At 41.7% G+C, this 21,913-nt stretch overlaps 1 protein-coding gene across 1 annotated transcript; it reads right to left on the bottom strand.

Moving 5' to 3' along the window:
- Nucleotides 1-1,646: 1,646 nt before the first annotated feature.
- On the bottom strand, nucleotides 1,647-15,999 carry REEP2 (receptor accessory protein 2). Its single transcript, XM_062587525.1, has 8 exons — nucleotides 15,938-15,999; nucleotides 15,711-15,783; nucleotides 10,985-11,061; nucleotides 9,474-9,594; nucleotides 8,801-8,914; nucleotides 8,208-8,355; nucleotides 7,757-7,914; nucleotides 1,647-6,744 (listed from the first exon to the last, which is right to left on the bottom strand). Exons 1-8 carry the CDS (start codon nucleotides 15,967-15,969, stop codon nucleotides 6,670-6,672), a joined length of 798 nt encoding a protein of 265 aa, XP_062443509.1. The 5' UTR covers nucleotides 15,970-15,999; the 3' UTR covers nucleotides 1,647-6,669.
- Nucleotides 16,000-21,913: the final 5,914 nt, after the last annotated feature.

Below are 21,913 nucleotides of genomic sequence, written 5' to 3'. Positions count from 1 at the left end.
TTTCAGCCTTTGTTACAGAGGCTGCTGAACTACCTTTCACCCACTCCTGTTTCCTTTTTTAACTCACAACAGATTTGTTAGGGAATATTCATTCAGTTCTTCCAGTCTTGACAGAATTTTATTACTATAAAATTTTAATACTAGATTAAGATGTTTGTATTTTAATCTCACTTTCCTCTCCTGAAATGTGCCATCTGTGCAGTAGAAATCCTTTAGCACTCATATATGCAATTGTTGCTTACTGCCACAAACACTAACACTACACACCAGCTAACCTCATCAATTCTGCTACACAATGAAAAGAAAGAAAGAAAGTCATGCCCTTGTAGAAATTATCACTAGACAACATAAAATACTACACATCAGCAGAAGTGCTTTTTACTCTCTTTTTGGGAACAGTTTTCAATACATTCTAACATACATCTACTGTATGCCACAGAGGCATTACCAACCAAGCTCCAAGAAAAAAAAAAGTAGGGTCTCTCATTCCCTGATAGTACAGGGATGCTCTATACCCATCTCCTGCATGGCAGTATATTTTGTCTAAAAGCTGAGAAACAGGCAGAAAACTTCAAATTTACCTACTGTTGCCAAAGAAATACAGCTTATAGGAAGTTTCTATTTTCAATTTGGACAAATGGCTAGGAAAAAGGTGTCTGTACAGATACTGAAATTGGTTGTCATAGCCAAATCGATGTAATGTAGATATCTATAGCTGGCATTTGCAGAGAGCTGTCAGGCTGATCAAGGTTAGTTAGTAGGTTGAGATTTGCTGTAGGTAGACTCCTTTGTACCAGTACTAACCTATATGAACCTAAACCTGCTATTCCCACAATACTGAAATGAAGACATACTCTTGACAGTACAGTTTATGGTTAAATGCTTGTCATTCAGCCTCAGTTCCCTACAAAGAACACAACTCAATTCCCTATCTTTGATGACTCAGTATGGCAAAGCACTTTTACTGCTGCTATAAATCCTCCAAGTACAGTCTGAAGTACTTACATATTACAGAAGGCTCAGACCCTTGCTGCTTCATTCAGTTTTGCAGCCCTCCCACAGACATTACTTCTAACATTATTTGGTTAAACATAGAATACTCCTGTCCAAAGGGTTGGCAGTAGGTAGATTGCAGCCAAAACCAACTTCAAGGAAAGGGAGACAGAGCAAACTATGCTAACAGTAACATGCTCAGGTTCCACCTGGGTCTCAGCCTGAGGTCTTGTTGTACAAGACACTGTAGGACGCTAGGCCATAAGACTGGATAATGAGATAACAGGAAAAGGCTAAATTTTGGCTTTTAAATAAGGCATTTTTATGTCTCTACACTCAGCAAAATGTAATCTTTTACTTAATGTAAGGAAATATGAGAACCATAACTAGGTCATGAGAGGTCAGGAGTAGAGAAACAGAGCAGACAAATAATGTTTCATTTGCAGCGGGTTTATGGAAATGTTTTGGGGAAAGCAGCAGCAAAGACCTAAATTTACCTGCAATGTTGAAGAAAAACAAAAGTAGGTGCACATTTTTTCTGCATTCTATACTATTTTGATTCCAGCTCTTCATTGTAAGTAGGAAAACAGCAGTTCTGACATTGAACTTCGGGATTCTACAGATGTCTGTGTATGAGTGTAGCAAAGCTCAGAGGTTGGTTCATTGTTCTGGTCCAAAAATATGGCTGGTGAGGGAGGGGGGAGGGAAGTGAACATAGGCAGTTTCCCAGATGAATGCTTCCTTTGGAGCTCCCTGCTAGTACTTCCCCAATATAACACATCTACAACAAAATGACGTAAGATACTTGATATTCATCCAGTCCTCCCTGCAGTCTATATGACTACTGAGAAAGAATTCAAACTTTATTGTTGTGATGTGATGAAAGGTTCAAGAGTTTGAATGCATGTTGTTCAAGTCCAGCTTAGACAGGTAAGACACAGAGTCAGAGGTGCTGCAAGTGAGAAACCAGCCTCGAATCCATATGGTCCTTGAGGCACAGAAGGAATCAGTGATATTTCCTGGACAAATCTTTACTGTACATAGCCCATTTTCTGTCCTAAACTGTAGCACCGCTTCTCAGCTGCTATGCAAATTTATTGTTTTCAGTTACCATTCAAACCAACTGTTCTCACAAACAAGTTTCTCTGGACACCTCTTAACATCTCCAGGCTTGATTTAGCATGTTCATAACAGTATCTAGAAATAACATAAATTGAGTCATGTTTACAGTTTCTTGTAATAGTGCCAAATGCCAGAGAAAGAGTGACCAAACATCCTTTCCCCTCAGTAACACTAAAGCATATCCCCACATGGCATATGCATATATGCACATACAGGCTCTTAAACATTAAATTCAGTAGGCTTCAGAGCAAATATAGAGTACACAAACTCATACAGTTTTAGAATACTTCGCTGGTTTTCCATATATATGACTTCATAGGGCAACTCAGAGAGTGCCACAAGATGTCTCAACTAGAGAAGCAGATTATGGATTCCTGGTGGGCTGAGCAAGAAAAACTAGAGTATTGACCAGTTACACGCAGCAATGTGGTTCAGCATCTCACCAGTGAGTTGCAGAGTAACATAATAATACAGTGTTCCCATTAGAAAGAAGGGTAAGAATATTGTTTAGATTTCTCTCTTCAGAAACAAGCTGCACTTTCTAGCATCATATGCAAGTCTGGAAAACAGTTAGGAAAACCCAGCTCAGTTTAACAGCTGCTGTCAAACATACAATGACATTTCACATTTAACATGCAAGTCTCCTTGGTACAATGCTCTGTGCAGATCTGAGAACCAGCAGTGTGTTCCGTAATTATCCCACTTTCATCCTAAGGCACTGTATGTCCTACTGATTAAAACAGCAAATTAAATAAAACTCAAAAGCATCAACTTCTGGAAAGTCAGTGTTCTCTGGAAATCTTGCTTTTCAATGCAGAAATGTCACGGCCATATATTGTGAACAAGTCATACTTCCAAGAGGGATGTATAATGACAGCCCACCACTGCGAAAGGACAATGAATAGAACACACTGCACTAAACTGGGGGAAGGTGTGTTTTTCTGAGAACAAGCTCTCCAATTTTAAGAACTCTAGCATCTCCTTCTTTAATATTCCCTCTACTTAAAACCTAGTCTAAAAGAAATCAGTCCCCCTAGACCCTGGGAAATGTAAGGCTAGAGAATCAGAAACTCCCTAGAGAACAGTAAGAAATCAAGATATTTAGCTGGAATGGTGGGATCAGGATCTTAAAGTAGTCTGCTCTCTCTTTTCCTTTTACTTACCTACCCAGGAGGGGACCACCAAGGGAGAAAACATTCTTCCCTTTCATGCAGCAAGTCATTATTTTTTCAGAAGGGAAACCAGGTTTCACAGTTTTCTTTTCCAAATACAGAACACAGACTCATAGTATTATAAAGTGTGGAGGTATGACATTTCCTTTTGAAGGAAAGTCATGGCTTTACTCTGTATCTTGTGGTGTAGGTACTTTTGGACAATTTTTAGGCACACAACCTTAAAAATGTTGGGTTTCATTTTCTCTTATTGTGTTTTTCTCTGTGCTTAGGTGTATTAGGAGAGGGGTATAAACACTGAACACAATGGGTTCTACTGTGAGGTGAAGATTTAACCATTTGCTTAACCGCACAATGAGGCCCACGGAAGATACTGAATAGGAACTACATTTTAGCATTTTCTGCTGAAAAGACTGAACAACATCTGCTAAAAGCATTTTACCAAAACAGCACATTCAGCACTCTCATTAACAAGAGAAATTCTATGTATGACCATGCCATCCAGTGCAGAACTGCATCTAGAAACTCCCTAAATTATCACATAGTTGCTGGCAGATCTGCAGAGGCTTTGATCAAGCATAGCCAAATCTAGCAGTCACTTACATTTATACTGGAAGAACAACACAGTGGCCATGCTGACACTGCTCTCGCTCTGGGTAAGTTCTGCTGCCTGACTCATCAGGTTCATATCTCATACTAGATGTAGTCCCTGATTCCACTCCAGACTCTTACGATAAGAATTCTTTTAATTTTTCTATATAAGTCAGAATAAAACTGACCCATCCTCACCCACAGGCTAACGGCATTAAATATCAGTGCTATGTAAAAGATATTCAGCATACAATCTAGTTCAGAAAGACATAGGTAGATCCAAGCACCCAAATTAAGTCTGCAGAAATCCTTCCTGCATTTCGGAACAGGGAGAATTACTATAAATGAACTGATTCTAAAAAGTATTCTTGAAAGTCATGGTATGAAAACAGAGAAATCTGAGACTAGCACAACACACATAGAAGGAATGGGCAGGAAAATCAGCACAAGTCAGACTATCTAATTCTTTGCTTCCAAATCAAGTTCCTCACAATCATTTAATCAAAAGTTTGCTGTGAAGACTTTTATGTTAAAAAATTTCAAGTAATGTGGTCATAGAGGTACTTGGTGGATAAAGAATAATGGTTCTATCTTGCTCAATATAGTACAGTCTAGGACAGCAGTTCTTCACAACTGAATCTTCTATACATTCAGTGTGGACTTCCTCTCCTGTATTTTACCCATCATGTGGAAAGAGGGATTTCCCTTGGAAATAATTTCTGCTTCAATACATGCAATTGCATGAACAATACCAGTGATACATGGATACGTTGTTTGGTAACAAACTAGAGAGAGCAAACTACTATTTTTTTTAAAGCTCAAACCTAAAAGCCAAATCAAACAGATTTTGATCTTTTTGATCTGGGCCCTCAAAGGACTTATGAATAATTTAGGACAAGCATTTCTGACAAGATGGAGGTTCCTGACACAGCCTGTAAAGCTACAAATAAAAGCAAAAATAACTGTTTCCTTATTTCCACCCTCCTCCCACCCCAAAATAGCTAGGCAATTCATAAAAATTTGCCACCAAGACATTGGAAAACAAGCAAAATTTCAGTCCCCATCTTCAAAGTTACAAACTTTTGAAGGGATGTCCTTTAGGGCAGAAATATGTGCGCAGCCTTAATTGCGGAAGTGCTTCTATGCATTGTCAGCAGCAAAACACTAGGGTACAGTGTCTTCACCACAATTTCAGAAATACGACAGCAAGAGACACAGGCAAACAATGCCTGCACCTAGAGCCAAGAGTAGTCTTCAGCTGGGAAGGAGAAGCCAGATTCCTTTGATCACTAGTTACAGTAAAGACTAAGACAATGGAGTATTTCTTCAGCAAGTCATATTTATAATGGTGGTCCCCCATTATGTAACTCAACAACAGCAGCTCTACTCATCTCATAAATCCCCACTGAACCTGCTTGTATGTGTACAGGGAATCTCCCCTTAACAACTCTCAATAGATTAGAATCTAGGATGGCTTGGCATGACTCCAATTTTCTCTGCAGTGCTGCAGTCTCACTCCCACAGAATAATACTCTACTTTCAGTGTAGTTCTGTCTCAAGTGTTGCATATTGCTCATGCCTCAGGACATTGGTAAATATGGCACATGGTCAGACAGAAAAAAAACTGTTCAAGAGCTGGAGTAGGATGAAGTAAGAGGATTGATTAATCCCAACACTGTGCCCTACCCCCTCTCTTCTTCCCCCATAAATGTAATCCCAGGATTAGTGAACTTCATACTTCAACTGTTTTTTCACTTTCCATGCTCTGAGAACTGGCTCTCCTAAAGCAAAGAGACAAGGGCTTCTTGATTTTTTCCAGGTATGTCTGAAGACTGTATTGAGCTAGGTTTTCCCCAATCATCATCATAATGAACGAATCTGTGGTAACAACTATCAGGATGAGGTGGAGTTCAGCCACTCCCCGCCCGCATTCTCCCTGCCCATCTTTCCTTCTCTCACTGATGTTCTTACAGGTATCAAAAGCGAACAACAGAACCTGAAATAAAATTCAAGCAGCTTCAAGGAGTAAATCAAAAACCTTTACAGATGCCCCGCTTTCCTTCTCAATATTTAACTGTCACAAATACCTACATCTGCTCCATCATGTGTGCATATACTAGCACTTTTTCTTCATAACTCAGTTTTTCAATTCCCTCATTTGACTGTCTGGAAAAATAAAATAAAAATCAAACTCTTATCTTCCAGTATCAGGAACTGGAATCTGCCACATTCCTCCCAGAAGCTAGACCTTTTTGTGTTCAAAAGTACTCAGCACACATCATTTCAGTCCCCTCCTGAAAGAGGCTGGACATGACAGGTACTGGTCATTCTAAAACAGTATGAGTTATATTGGGCACTTCTTAACCACACACAGCTGCAGAAGGATACCCAGAGCAAGGTAAGACATTTTGGGGAGCCACCTACCCCTGTGGAACTCCAGTGTCTAATATTTTTTCCAGCTTCTGTGCAACGGACATCTCTAACCCTAGTCAGCTCTTCCAGCAAAGATTCTCCCCAACTAGAGTTATTCAGAGGGAATCCCAAAGCAACAGGCTATGTACAGACATATTGGCATTCCCTCCAACAGAGAGATGAAAAGGAGAAAATTCCAGAGGATGTGTATCCTCTACTTCATGTTCTAAATCTCAGCTTCCCCCTTGCCTGGGAATGAGCTCTACAAAGCAGTAGCTGTTATGTACATGAATCTCAGCTCTCTTCCTTTGGAGTTTCCCCTCAAAGGTGACAGGCAAATCCTGGGACAGAGATAGGTGCTGGGGAGGGGGAAGTCTCCTTAGGATGACTCAACAGAAGCAACAGAGCCTGCAGCTTTCTTCTTGGGCCGAGCTTTCACACCTCTTACTGGAAGCTGAGGAGAAAGAAAGAGCCATCTTACATTAGTTTACTTCAACACCTAGATGTTTAACAGAATGAAGAAAGGGTGCAGACGTATATGACATGTTACACAGAGTGCCCGATTACATTTAATGGTATCTTGTACACTGTAAACTCAGGGTCAACAGCACAACTTAACATAATGTTTTGCTGATTATTTTTCTCCAGATTTTTCAATTACTACACTTAGCCTGAAAAGCTCTACAACATGATATAGTCATATATCACTCTGCAGCTTAAAAAAAAAAGAAAGAAAGAAAGAAAGAAAAGGAAAAAAAAATAGGAGTCTGAAATAAGCCAAGCAAATAATACAAGATGACCCCAAGTTAAAAGGGAGAAGTACTTTATCATGTATAAATCAAACAAAAAAAAAAAAAAAACTTGAAGTAAGAGCAAAAACCTGGGAAGCATCAGCTTGAAGAGCATATTCCACAAATCATACCAGCTCTGAAAAGATCATTAAACTGAAATTGCTCCAAGACGCAACTGCATTCATTTTTATGTACATTATGTTTCAATGATATGAATATAGGCAGCTCATGCCCATCTGAATACAGCTGCAAGTATCTTGGGCCATAGGAAGCAACAGCTCAATGACCAGTTACCCAAAATTCAAGAGGACAAAACACATCTATATGGGCCCCAAATGATACTTTTGCTAAATCAAACATGCAGAAGTCCAGGAAGGCTTAAGAGGGTATGGAACATTTGCATTTTAGATGAGCAGAAAGTAGCTGTCCCAGGAATAAAGATCACAGTAGTATAAGAATATAGAAGTTAGACATTTGTAAAGTAGGCGCCCCTGCAGACAGCAAGTGCTCTCATGTACGACTTTACTAGCAAAGACTTAGTCAAGCAAAGTTTATACATAAACAGCTTTTCAACTCAGTGAGACTGTGAAGCCAGAGCCTTCCAACAAAACTCTGGCTTCACAGTCTGTACTGAAATCAAAGTCTGTACTGAAAATAACTTGCACAGTAGCTCACCTCAGCTTTTGTCATCTTCTTAGAAGCTTTGAGGCTCTGGGTACGTTTAGGCAGTTTATCTCCTGCATCTTCATCTGACGGATCTGTTCTAGTCTCAGATGGGGTTCCATTAGATCTCTGTGCCACACTGCTCTCCTCTCCTGAGGAGTAACAGGAAGCTAAGGAAAACAGAAAGTTTTATCAAAGACTTTTGAAAAAAAAACACAGCAAATCTCAAATGGCAAGTCATTAAGGAGCACATGGAGGAGAGATGTCAACAATCCTTACAAAAAATAACCTAAGTAAAGAGATGCGTTAGAAGATGGGAGGGGACTAGGTAGCACAACACAACTTCCTCTAGATAATTTGCAATTCTGTAGTCCTTCTGGGACTCAAAGCATGAAGTCCAGGGATCTCCTCGCAGCTCACCATATGAGGACTCACAGAATGGAACAACAGTTGTGTACTATACCTGAATCCTCAATCGTTTCAAGGAGACTCCCACCAGAGGGCTGCAACTGTGGCTCGTGGCTTCGCAAATGCACAGTATCCTCATCCCGGATCAGAGTGAGGTCCTGCATGCTGAAACTTCGCAGTTTCTCAGACAAAACGCCCTGGCCCTAAGAGGACATGAAAATTAGTATCAAGTCTAGTGTTAAGTTAATTAGTGTTAGTCTCCTTTGTCTTCACCAAGATAATCTCATAGAGGATCATTCAGAAGTGGGAAGGTACCCCATTCCCCGCTAAGGTATTCTGAAAAGAATAGAGAAGGGAAAAAAGAGAAGTATGTTCCCATGACCAACAACAAAAAGGCTAAAGCAAACTCCATTCCTCCCCTCCCTTCTGTAAGTCAGACTTACAGACTCTTTTTGCAAGTCAAGGGACAGGATTCCCTTCATGCAGGAAGAGACAAGAAAAAAGGAAAAGTTGACTGGTCTGAACAAGTACCAGCATCATTAACATTCCCAGCAGCTAGTGCTGTGGGTCACAAAGCTAAGTTGCTGGGGAACTTGTGCACATCACAGAAGCTTACAGCGTATTTGTACTACACAGGTGTGGCATTACCTTTGCAGCTGCAGTAACTGCTGCATTGGCAGCCAGGTTTAACCCTCTCTTGCCAACTCGCATCATGGTTTCATAGCTCTTGTCACGAGCCTGAGTGATATATTCATCAATTTCCTAGGAAGGCAATGGGGAACACAGCATTTAGGTCCTAGTCACAAATATGAGCAAAGTCTCCCCCCACCATGTTTACAAACACAGAGCTCATCAGGATCCTTTTACCAAGGCTACCAGCATCAGCAGCCATTGATCAAGTACCTGTCTTTGCTATTTATAGAAAGCTTGCAAATGCAACTCTGATTTACAGAAAGCTACCTCAAATTATAGCAACTGAAACAATGCACTTGCTTATACTGAGAACACGAAAGAATAGCCTGGCTACAGAATATGATGCTTTTGTCACAATTCAGTGAGCTTAACCACAGAGAGTGACTATATGGGCTCATGGCACTGGATTAATCAAACAAGCTTTCTAAGCATGAGGGAAACAACTGGCTATATTGTCATCCTCAGTAAGCTGCAGCATGACATCTTTATGACAGAGACAGAATCATTCTACATCTGCTAATGTCAGCACAACTATGACTCACACATTTCAATTTTCATTATGGCATAACTGAATCAGAAGTCAGTCAACTTCCAGACAGGTTAGTATCTTCTGACAACAAGCAAGTACCTTCTCCTTATTGGAGAGCGTTGGGTGCACAAACTTCCTGTAGAGGACACTGGAACCCTTGGTGTAAGGGGACAGCAGCCAAATCACAAATGCGATTTTCAACTCGAAATAAAAAGGAAACCTGAGAGAAAGAAAGAGAAGAAAAAAAAAAAAAAAGAAAGAGAAAGATAGAGAAAGGGAATCAAGATCAGTACAGAGGCAGAGGGAGACAACTGGTAGAGAGCAGCACAGGCAGAAAGAACAAAGGAAAGAGTAAAGACTCAGAAAAAAAGAATCAGTATGTCATGTCAGAAGAGCAAAATCCTCTTTAAAACCTTATGACATACCTTCTTCAAGGGTCATTTAGTCTTTCATCCATAGCCATGAAAACTTCGTAAACAGGGCATCTCTTAGCCCTGCAAACACACCAAGTTACAATCTGATAGCCATTCTCACCATCAAGAAGTTTATTTAGAGACTGGAAGTTAATACTACAGTAGTTCCTTCTCATTTTCCAAGGTTTACAACTCTTAAATTCTTGCTAGGGCTGATGGCTCAATTCCTAAAATCAGCAGGTGCTTCTCAGATGAGATACAAAAGGAGGATCAGTGTAAATGAAAAAGAGCTAGTAGCATGTAAGTCTCATCTTTAGCCTTCATTCAGTAAAGTCTCTGAGAAAGACAGCAGAGATTCAAGTACTTGAACGCAAACTTTCTATTGTATATATTAGTAGTAAGAGATTTTTGTTTTTAGTGTGCCATTTTTAGTATGTGAACAAGGCAAAGCTCTTGTACGTTCCAGATCTTTGTCTGCTTTTCAAAGTTCATGCAGGAAGAGACAAAACTGCTGAGCACTTCTGTAAGACAGATGTAGCCATATCATGTTTCTTTAAAAGATACAACTCAGACTAGGGTGAGTTGTTTCAGAGATATGTGCAAAGCACAAAATACTTAAGCAATGAAGAAATTGAAGACTTCCTGTTCCAAAGGTCGGTTCAGTTGAAGATGTGAAACAATGACTTGTCAGTTTTGGAGGCCTCCATACAGATATTGCCAAGCATGACACACAGCACCGAAAAGCTTAAGAATTTGCTCTCTCCCACATCCCTGACAGTGGAAGAAATTCTCATCATATAAAACACCACTCAGAGCAGAGACATGCATCTGATCTGCTCCTCCATACATCAGCCTTGCAAAACAAAACAGATCCCTTCCATCTACTTTTTTCTTTTTAATGTGTCTTTTAGTTCATCATTTCCCAAATTCTACTAGTTCATGTAATAGCCTCTCATAAGTATTTTGTGCAATCAACGGCTGAAGACCATCTTATGGACCTATCTTAGCTGTTTGCAACTACAGGAAACAAAACAGCTAAGACAACAGCTGTTACCCACAACTTCTACAAACCTTCAAACTCTCTTCATGTGGGTTGAGAATGCCTAGAGGAGAGACAGAGTTTATTCTTAGCACTCTATCACTACTCCTCACTCTTTTTTCTATTAAAAAAAAAAAGCAAGCCACCAAGATACTCACCAAGAAAGAACGATGTCCGTAAGAGTTTCTGCTGTTGTGAAAAAGGCAAACACAATCCAGTACATCATCCACTTCACCTACAAAAAGAGCAGTTACTCACTAGATATCCACCTGAATCCAGAGAGAAAGTAAAATGTCTTATCAGTAAAAATGACTCATCACCTCCACAAATTAGGATAAAGTCGACACAAGAAAGCAGGGTCACATTCCAGATGTTACATTAGTCTGGGAAAACATGTAGGTTCTGCTGTAAACAGATAAATGAGTACCGATATACCAAAAAATGCCTGTCCTGTAGCAATATCATGATGTAACTTATCTTTTATTTGGGATCATAGCACTATTAAAAACGTGCAGCAGTTCACATTAAAAAGTTTTATTAATAAATTTTTATTAATGTAGTCATTACGTATGTGCAAATGTTTTAGTGCAGCTGTAGTCCTACATTTTCTTGATTTAAAGTGTTTCCTTGGGGAGAAACAAGACAGACATAGTATGTCTTTTACTTACTTACTAAATACACTTTTACGTACTAATAAGTATTCTTAGCCTTAATTATTGCTCCCAGAAATTACATGAGGGTCTTTTCTTTTTCTTAAATAAAGTCTCAGCAAGAGGGTCAAGAAAATAACGATCACACCGTATCAACGCTCTTTTCTTGTTTAATCTCCAGTCTAGTTTACCAAGTATATTTAGTGCTATTACGACACACAACGTCCACCTCCCTACTTCCTCACACCTTTCTCTGAAGTAGAAAATATTTCTTTCAAAGTAAACACAAAATAACTCCTCCTCTTCCTCTTCCCCCCCCCCTCAAATCTACTGGTTTTGTAACAAATTTCTCAGTTACAGGCCAAATAACAATATTCCCTAAGAACAAGCCAAATTATAAAACCTGCTACCCAAACGTTTCCAGTAGCAGAGTCAGGATTTTTACGAGGAAAGTGGACAGTCTTCAGTGCCGTCAAGAAGTAAAAACAAATGTGAGTAGCAGATAAACAGAGAAAGGAGGGCACCTTTGCTAAAAGCAAACTTGACTTTCAGTGTCAAGAATGGGAGAAATAATCTGAATTAGGTTAACCCTTGGATGCAGCAACTTATATCAGCCTTTGTACAGAAAAGAGTGTGAATTATGACAAGTGGAAGGCAAACAGGATGACAGTGGGTGAGAGATTTCTTGAAAGCTACAGACCAGCAAATCTAACTTTTTATGGGGTTCCCACAAAGTTTCCAACAGGCCAAAACACTCAAAGAACTAAACTGTCAAGGATAAAAGGGAAGGGACTCCTGAGGATTAACAACTGTTTAAAAAATAGGAAATAGATAGGATTAAAAAAAAATAAATGGTCACTTTTCACAATGAGGAAAGCAACCAGTGGAATCCCACAGGAATCAGTGTTGAGATCTGCACTGCTCACCTTCATGAAAGGTCTGGAAAGAGTGTGAATAACAAGATGTCGAAATTTGCAGAAGATAATTCCCTGGGTAGAAAAGTAAGTGAGACCTGGTGAAGGGGCATCTATACTGATTGCTCTTCAGCTAGCCATTTTATTGCTGTGTCATTAATTGCAAAGTAATGATCGTGCAGTTTCTGCTTTTTCTTAGTGACCGCTATTGTGGTTATATAAATTAGCTCCTACCACTCAGAAGGGGGCCACTGCAGCCAGCCTGATGAAACCACAAGCTCAATGCTCATTCGACTTTTAAAGTGCTAACAGAATGTTCAGGAACTGAGAATAACAGAAAACATCATTATGTTACTGTTTAAACACATAGTGTGTTCACATATTTCAATACTAGACTCGGACACAGTTTTAGTTCTTGCGTTCTGTTGCTTCCTATCACCCTTCATCCTGCCCTCTATAGCCAAAAAAATAAATGTGCAGAAGCACCAATGGTACGGAACTATCTCTCCATAGAGAGGCATTAGATAATCTAAGACTCTTTGATCTGCAAAAGAGAAAATGAAGAAAAAGGAGGATACAAAAGGAGTCTGTAAAATCAGAAAATTCCTTGAGAAGTTCAGTAGATGCTGAATATTCATTACTTTTTACAATAAGAGTTCAGGGAGCCAAATGAGAAGTGCAGACATTTAAACTCCCCACCTTCCCCCAGACACATGCTTGATTAAACCAGGATATCAAGTGTCAAGAGTAAAGAAGGTTCGGGACATGGTCATGGAAGATTAGTACAGGGAAACTACTGAATAAATTGGAGGAATCCATCTTTGCTCTGAAAGTCCATGAACTGCACATTACCAGAGCCAGAAGAAAAGATAATAGAGGAAGAATCATTGCTTTGTTTCCTATGAAGTTTGTAACGCACAGATTACAAACATTTTCAGAAACTGAGTCAAACCAAGCTGTATTTTTTTTGCCATCCATTTAAAATGAGTGAGGTCTTTGCCTCTCAGGTAATGACTGACAACTTCAGCTCACAGCCCATATGGAGTCTCCCCAACTTGTACTAAGAACTTACATGATTTACTAAATACAAAAGCATAACTGGAATGTAGATTTGACTAAAACTGTGGATTACATGCAAAAAGAAACAAATTGCCTCCTTTAAAAGCCTGAAATACCACAAAAAAATTATCATAGCTGCCCAAGAACTTGCGATAAATTGATTTGTATCATTAGGAGGGGAGAGGGAAAAAAAAACAGTAAGTTTGCAGTGTGCTCTATATGATGCTATAGCTGGACTGCTTTTGATACCTTGATCTGTGTCAATGCAGTCTTCAGTACAATGCACTCTCTACCACAGCTGTTCCCCTGTAGTCCTTTCCCCCTATCTACATTGGTTCTTAAGCACTATGAGGAGGCAATAATACATGGACAGAGCTGGCTTTGAAAACATGCAGCACAGTATTCCAATTTTCCACTGACTTTTCACATGAAGAACCATTTGAACAGATATTATCCTCCTCCTTCCTTGTATTTAACAAAACTGTTCTTCTCTGTCTTTCCACTTTTGTTGAAAAATACAAATCCCTCCCAAGATTAATGTATTGGGCAGATGGAGTCCAACATCAAAATGCTCATTTCTAACGTAGCCTCTAAAGCAGAACAAATTTCTACGTAAGATCAGTTTTAGCAGTTCAAATACAGTATCTTGAACCAGCTTTGGTATTTTTACTTAAACCAAGAACAAGTTCTTTGCTGCAGCAATCTAGAACAGGAGTTAAGAAAAACTCTATCAATAAAGCATGAATCCCACACTTCTCCATAAGGGCCCTAGGGCTTACAGCCAGAGAATTAGTTGACATTACTGCTACGATAACTTAATGACACCCAAGTATTCTCTCTCACATCTTTTTAAATATCAAATTAGGGAAGATTTTTTAGCAATTTAGATATCATCTACCAAACGAAAATCACATCAGTACAACATTTGCATCTTGCAAGATGCATAGTGCTATGTGCCTCAGAAACTATCCTACCCACAGAAAATAAGCACGATTCCTGTAAAGAGTGCCTACAAAGTCAAGTTCTCCATATTTACTAGGTCTCTGAACTCCAGAACAAGCATGTCAAATGGCATTTTTAAAAACAGAGGGTTTTTTTTCCTAGTTTCTCAACAGTGCCATTTGAAACCATGAAATCTGAGGCTATCATAAAGTTAATACAAATCCTGTTACTGGAACACAATCATTCCATGACTGACGCTCATGAGGCAAGCTAAAATTCTGGGTAAAATCTGCATTTGACTAAACAAATGAGTCACAAACAACTGGGAGGAAAGAGAAGACGACGACCAAAAGAAGGCAGTAATAGGATTACATTGATAATTATGAAACCATAGCATCATGTGATTGTTCTGATAGTTTCTTCTACCTAGTTACCATGAATAAACTTAATAGCTTAGGAAGGATCATGGTATTTGTGACCGGGAGTAGCAAAACAATCAACCAAACCAATCAACCAAAAAAAATCAGCTAAGTCAGACGTTATGCTTTGTAAATCTGTCCACTATGAGCTATACTGTCACCTCAGCAACAGCAGTTCTCAAAAAATGGTGGGCTAAATTGTAAGTCAACGCATAGGGCAAGTCTATGCAGTTCTAGCACATGGAAGGAGTATGAGACATAGTTAAGACTAGATTCTGCAATATTTATTGCTAACATCATTCTGTAAGAGGCAAACCGAGCCAGGCGGACAAAGCACCACAGGCTGCCCCACAAACAGCCATGGTGACACAACGGAGCAACACTGATGTGGGTGAACACCCTGTTCACCCACATTCCCTCCGTGTCCCATGCGCCCACAGGCCTCGGAGCTCCGTGTGCACCAGCCACCTCCGAGCGGCTTCCCCCAGGACAAGGCGGCCACATCCCCGAGAAGCCTTCGGAGCTTTATGCTCCGCCGTCACAGCCGGTGACGCTGACAGAAACAGAGAGGAGGAACAGACTCTGGGAAGACAGTGTCTTGGCCAACAGGAGTGCCGACCGCAAGCAAGGTTTATAGGAAGGCATAAGCTGAGGGAAATTACTCATCTTTCTGAAAGAAAACAGAGGCAGCATCAGAAAAGCAGTAAAAGAAGCTGAGATAAGCGCAGAGGTGGAGAAAAGAATTTGTCGCTGGACTCTGTGATGTTTCCAGATCGCGCTGTTTTCTCCTGCTTCCCCTCCCTCACCCAGGGTCGCTTGGGGAAAACGCATTTCTGGTTTAAAACCCCCCGTTTTGGGGTGTCGCCGCTCCTGGGCCTGCCGCGCCGCGCCACTACTCACATATTCCTTCACGTTCTTCGTCTTCACGGCCTTGTAGGAGGAGTACGCGGGGTAGAGAGTACCGAAAATCAGCCTGCGACAAGAACAGAGCCCTCAGGGCCGCCCGCCCGCCGCGCCCGTGCTCCCGGGGCGGAGCCCTGCGGCACCGCCGCCGCCCCGCCGGCACCGGCCTCGGCCGGGAAGGGCCCCGCGCGGCCCCCGGCCCCGGCCCCGCGCGGCGCACTCACACCACGAGGCGGGAGATGATCCAGGAGACCATGGCGGCGCCGCGCGAGCTGGGGCGGCGGCAGGGCCAGCGCGGGGCGCGGCGGGCGGCGGCTCTCCGCGGGCAGGTTCCTGCAGCAGCGCCGCGCCGCCCGGCCCCGAAAGGGGAGGAGCCGCTGCGTCGGGGCCGAAGCGCTGCAGCGCGCTCCGAGCATCGCCGCCGCGGCGCGGCGCGGCCCCCCCTCGGCGCGGTGCCGCCCGCAGCGCCCGGGGCCGCGGCCCTGACGGCGGCACCGCCCGGCGGGTCCCGGCTCCGCGGCGGCGGCCGAGGCGCGCCGGGGCCGGGGTCCACTCGCGCCCGCGCTGCTGCCCAGCAGAGGAGCCGCGGGCGCCCGCAAGCAGCTCCGCAGGGCCGCAGGTCGGCGCGTCCCACCCGTGCACAGCAGGAACCGTGGCCCGCATTAATTAACGCCCCCCTCACCCCCCTCCCCGGGCTGCACGAGAGCAGCTTGGCGCAGGGATTGCTGAGCTGCATCAGCCAAAGGCGACCGTTACATAAGCTGTTACTTAAAAGCACCGCTGTTATGGTTCCTTAGAGAGAGCCAAGAAAGAAAACTGAGGCAGCACTATGGTAAAACCTTGTTGCTTGCCAGATCCCCCTTCTGAAAAGCAAAGGGATGGAAGCAGGGCAGAGCGAAACAATGCGCTGCTAGGGAGGAATTTTCTCACGGATGCATGAGCTTTAGTATAATGAGCTACGATGAAAAATACAGAACATCAGCAAGTTCCCATAAATTTCCATTTCCACAGGTGGAAAACCCAGCTGTCTCCACAAACAGTAACAAAGAACATTTTTATGGTACTCTGCTTCTGGGTAGGAATAGTCACAAAATGATTGCATGAGGAACTGCACATTTTTTACCACCGAGTGCATAAATGACCTACAACTAGGAAGAGTCTGCCCAACACATGCCAGTTTTATGAACACGCACAACCCTCACCACTGTGGTTCTGATTATCAAGCCCCCAGCTTCCTAGGAGCACCAGTATGGCTGCAGCACAGATGCTTGTGTCCACGCCTGGGTCCTGCTGCATGGCACAGGCCGAATGCATGGAACCTGCCACCGCTGGGTGGTGAAGAGGGTGGGAACGCTAAACAGCTACTGCACAGTAAGTGACACTTCAGTATTTTTAAGCTGTATAATGAGCTGTCTGAGGAGCAATATGAACATTTATGGTGCATTACAAATACACAGTGATAAGAGAACCAGTCTACAACCATTAACCTTAGCAAAGCAGAGGGGCTTTGCAAATATCATAAGCAGGAGCTCATTGTTAGCGGCATGGCTGAACTTCAGAATGGGTACAGGAAAGATATTGTAAGCTAGTAATTTAAAAGTAATGATAAAGAGCTCAATTTCTTTCCATATCATAAAGATGACCGAGAAATTAATTCATTAACCTATGTTCTCACAAGGAGAAACTCCTAGTACTGATGGGCTGGTAAAAGACAGAACAAGAGCCAGCTGCAGGTCAGATTAAATTAGAATGCTTTATTATTACTCGTATTTTGTTATTGTTGTCATTAATTTATTAGCAATATTATAAAGTGGCATGTAATTAAGATTTTAAGCCTGTCCAGGATAGGAAATTAATTTGTTAATTGTTTAATGGAAAAGCCATTTCTTTTCCTAGTAAATTTGCTGCTGCTGGAGTAGCTCTTCACATGCTTGCTTGTGTGTTCTACAGGTGGTTGGGATAGGTGCTAATGAGCCGTGGAAATTAAGCTAACTGTTCCTTAAGAGCAATTGGAGCAAGGCCAGACTGAGAGCAATGCCTAGTCACAGTTGGAGATCCTGCCACAGTGAAGGTCAAGCTGCTGTTTAATGGAGAAACAGCAGTTCAGTCAGGACTCAAGAAAACAAAAGTGACTGGAAAAGCTTAGCGCGGTAAGTAAGGGCCTTCAGAAGAAAGGTGAAGTGGAAGAACGTGTATAAACTGATATGGTGGAAGGTAAGGTCCTTGAACTGGACAAGACCTTCTCCCCCCCCCCCCTTTTTTTATACCCATTTCACTTTGTGATGGAGAACTGTTCTGTTAGAGGTGACCTTTCCAGGGGAAACAGATGTACTTCGTTATATTCAGGTCTTGAAACACACTGTACCATTTTTATATTAACCTACTTGAAGGTAGAGAGATAAAATAAAAAGCTCTTGTAAGGCAGGGGGAGGAGGGAGAAAAGAGAGCAATAGTAAGATGAGTACTATCTGGTTACTTTTAAAATGCCTGGTGGGAGTGGCCAGCTAGTATTCCAAGGTTAGAAGAAGGATCTAGAGACAATATAGACAATTGGGAGAGGAGGAAGCTGCAGAAAGATTTCAGGCTGAGATGCACTAGGAGAGATTGGCCTCAAGCATGTCTGTCTGTGCATCCCAGATACAGGATTAGCTAGGGAAAATACTCAAGCTGATAATCAGAAAATAAGGTTACTTGCAGGTGCTGGTTACTGGTAAGAGGCGTTGTCCACAGGTGCTTTCATGCTATATGTTCCACTGCTCAGATGCTGTGTAGTTTCACTCCAATTTTCTACCAAAGCAGTACTTACAAGATGTGCTTGATGTGTGAATAAGTAGATCAGCATGTTACGCAGCTCAGTTGATACCTATAGTTAAGAGGTATCAAAGGGCTATTAGAAGTGAGGAAGGAGAAAGTTATGTGCATAGGAGGAATACATTTTAAAGACTATCTATGCCTGATATCTTCTTTCATCTTATCTGTATTGCAGGCAAATTCAAGTTACTGTTCCACATCCAAGTTCTCTAATTCCTGTTTTTCAGCTTCAGGTTACCAAAAGATTTTGAGCCTGCCTTTTGGGAGGAACAACTGCATGATGACCTTTGATGTACTGAGGAAATACTTCCCCCTCCCCCCATATTTAATATAAACTTTAAAGGAACCAAATCAGTCAATGAATATAGAAAGGGTTAAGTGTTGTAAGATTAGCCTTTGCAGACTGTTTCATTTCTAATTAGTATTAAATATGAGAATTTGTTCAGTTGAAAAAGAAGTGGATTTTTAAGGCTTACAACTGAAGTTTCTCTGCTCAGAAATTTCTCATTTCTAATACATAAACCTTTAATTAGCATACATTCCAGGTTACATATCAGCTGCCCCTTAAAAGATTGTATCTAGAAAATACTGTGACAAAAACTACTAGTTTTACACCCTAAAACAGTATTATCATCACTTGAGTTAGCTAGTTTTGCAATAAACTCTATATAACAATGATTTATGATGCAATTTATGGTCCATAACGAGAAGGCAAGTGTTTAGACTGACCCTCTCCAAAAAGTCCTGTTGAGAGCCAGCCCTAACACATGCCCTTGAGACCACCCTAACTACACATACGATATGAATATACGATAGGCTCCAAATCAGCTGTCACTGCTCAGGAAAGATAGCAGTCATCACTATTGCAAATTTCAGTGCCTCTATTAGTAAGAAATGTAGCAGTAGGAGTGTTTCAGAGATGAATAGTGAATATGTCACTGCAGAAATGCATGGTCAACCAGCTCTAAAACCCTGCATGTAATTTGAATCTTCATCAAAAAGGGGGTAGCTGAGCTAATAAGAGGCATGAGAAGGTCAACAAGAATGATCAGAGGTACTAAACATGTTCTATGCAATGCAAGACAATACAGTACAAGATGGTTTGCCACCTTGGAAGATGGATGCTTAGGTGGAGAGAAATAGCACATGAGAGAACCATGAAGCTAAGAAAATGGTCAAAGGGGTAAACAAGGAACAATCACTTCCAGGAAAAAAATTCTGGAGCTCAGTTAAATTACTGAGCATCAAAATTTAAGAGAATGATGGTACATACTTTTCACACAAACAATTAAATCACATAACTCTGACAAAGAACGTAATTGAGGCTGTAAGTTTAATTAATTCTGGCATCAAGGTTATACAGTTTCAGTAATCTTCCTAGTCTACTTACAAGTATCATAAGATATCCCTGACCATTTAAGACTACCGTAGAATAGAAAATAAGCATGCTTGAAAGAAAGATCCCTGCATGGATGCATGTATATGTGTGTGTCTCACAGAATCACAGGATTTGTAAGGTTGGAAAGGACCCCTGGAGATCATCTAGTCCAACCTCCCTGCTCAGCAGGGTCACCTAGAGCATGTTAGACAGGGTTGCATCCAGGCAGGCCTTGAGTATCTCCAGAGAAGGAGACTCCACAATCTCTCTGGGCAACCTGGTCCAGTGCTCCATCATTTTCACAGTGAAGAAATTCCCCCTCACGCTCAGGCGGAATTTCCTGTGGTTCATTTGTGCCCATTACCTCTTGCCCTTTCGCCCCTTTCCCTTGACACCCTCCCTTCAGGTATACACACTGATAACATCCCCCCTCAGTCTTCTCTTCTCCAGGCTGAACAGGCCCAGCTCTCGCAGCCGTTCCTCATGGGGCAGATGCTCCAGCCCTCTGATCATCTTTGTAGCCCTACGCTGCACTCTCTCCAGTAGCTCCATGTCTCTCTTGGACTGGGGAGCCCAGAACTGGACACAGTACTCGAGATGAGGCCTCCCCAGGGCTGAGTAGAGGGGCAGGATCACCTCACTTGACCCGCTGGCAACAATCTGCCTAATGCACCCCAAAGCACCCTAATGCATTGGCCTTTCTGGCCACAAGGGCACACTGCTGGCTCATGGTCAATTTGTCATCCACCAGCACTCCCAGGTCAGCTCCCAGCCTGTACTGTTGTCTAGGGTTATTTCTCCCTAAAGCATGTTAGACAGGATTGCATCTAGGCAGGTTCTGAATATCTCCAGAGAAGAAGATTCTATAACCTCTCCGGGCAACCTGTTCTAATGCTCCAGTGTTCTAGTCCACACACGTGCAGGAAATCTGCAGATATACATGACAATTTATCAAATTCTGAAACTGCTATATATTAGCAGTTGCATTTTAGATTAGTTGAACAGACTGAGAGGTGACAATTACAACATTTAATTAACTGAAAACCTTATTCTGGTGGAAAACAAGCAAGAATTGGTGAGTGGATTCTCAATCTAGATAAATGTAAATTTGTGCCTAATACTGAAAGTGTTAATGACTTACTTGGAATGACTTACCAAATGAAATGGCAATCTCCATATCCATCCACGTAAGGGAGATGCTATGTTACTGGAACTGATTTGCCAGATGAATTTACTAATTTTTCCTGTCCTCATCTGGTCTAAAAATCTGGATTGCTACATATTTCTTAGTTTTAACACACAATTTTTGTGCTAATTGTTCCTTGGTTTTGGCTGAATATTGTTTCAGGTTGATTGTACTGCAAGGTTAGTAACAGAGAAAATACAAGAGAGAGAGAGTGTTTGGTAGTCCCAATCCAAACAGAAAGCATCACGTGAGATGCAGAACCTTCGTGCAAATCACATTTGGAATGACCCAAGCTATTTCATTACATGTAGCCAAGTCTTTGTCCCCATGTCCAGTTTTTGTCCTTATACTCTTTGTCCAACTCTAGTAATTGCTGATACACAACAAAACCAAGAAAATATCTGAAGTTTAATTAACCACTCAGAATGGTTTGTATGCATTAGAGTCCATCAGGAATGCACAAGAAACTGCTCAACAGAAATATGCTGGCGTTCATGGGCTATGGTAATCCTTTTCACAGAATCACAGAATGGTTGAGTTTGGAAGTGACCTCTGGAGGTCATGTAATTCAACCCTCTGCTCAAGCAGAGTCACCTAGAACACATTGCCCAGGATCATGTCCAGAGCACTCTCGACTATCTTAAAGTATGGAGACTCTACAATCTCCTCTGGACAACCTGTTCCAGTGTTCAGTTCCCTTACAGTAAGAAGCTTTTCTTTATGTTCAGATAGAACGTTATTTTATCTGCAGCGGACTGAATTGCTCACATTCACAGGAGAGCTGCAAAAGCCAAGGCTTGATCTACTTGCACCCAGCAATCTACC

The sequence above is a fragment of the Rhea pennata genome, chromosome 14 (genome assembly GCF_028389875.1).
Source record: "Rhea pennata isolate bPtePen1 chromosome 14, bPtePen1.pri, whole genome shotgun sequence".
Taxonomy (NCBI): Eukaryota; Metazoa; Chordata; class Aves; order Rheiformes; family Rheidae; genus Rhea; species Rhea pennata.
Note: the sequence above shows the minus strand (reverse complement) of the source record. Positions and strands in the feature narration are given on the sequence as shown.

Coding starts and splice junctions, on each gene's coding strand:
- REEP2 (XM_062587525.1), bottom strand. CDS start 15,969: ATGGTCTCCTGGATCATCTCCCGCCTCGTGGT. Junction 9,595..10,984: donor ACGGACATCGTTCTTTCTTG/GTGAGTATCTTG, acceptor TCTTTCTCTCAG/GTTTCCTTTTTATTTCGAGT. Junction 8,915..9,473: donor CGCTCTCCAATAAGGAGAAG/GTACTTGCTTGT, acceptor TTGCCTTCCTAG/GAAATTGATGAATATATCAC.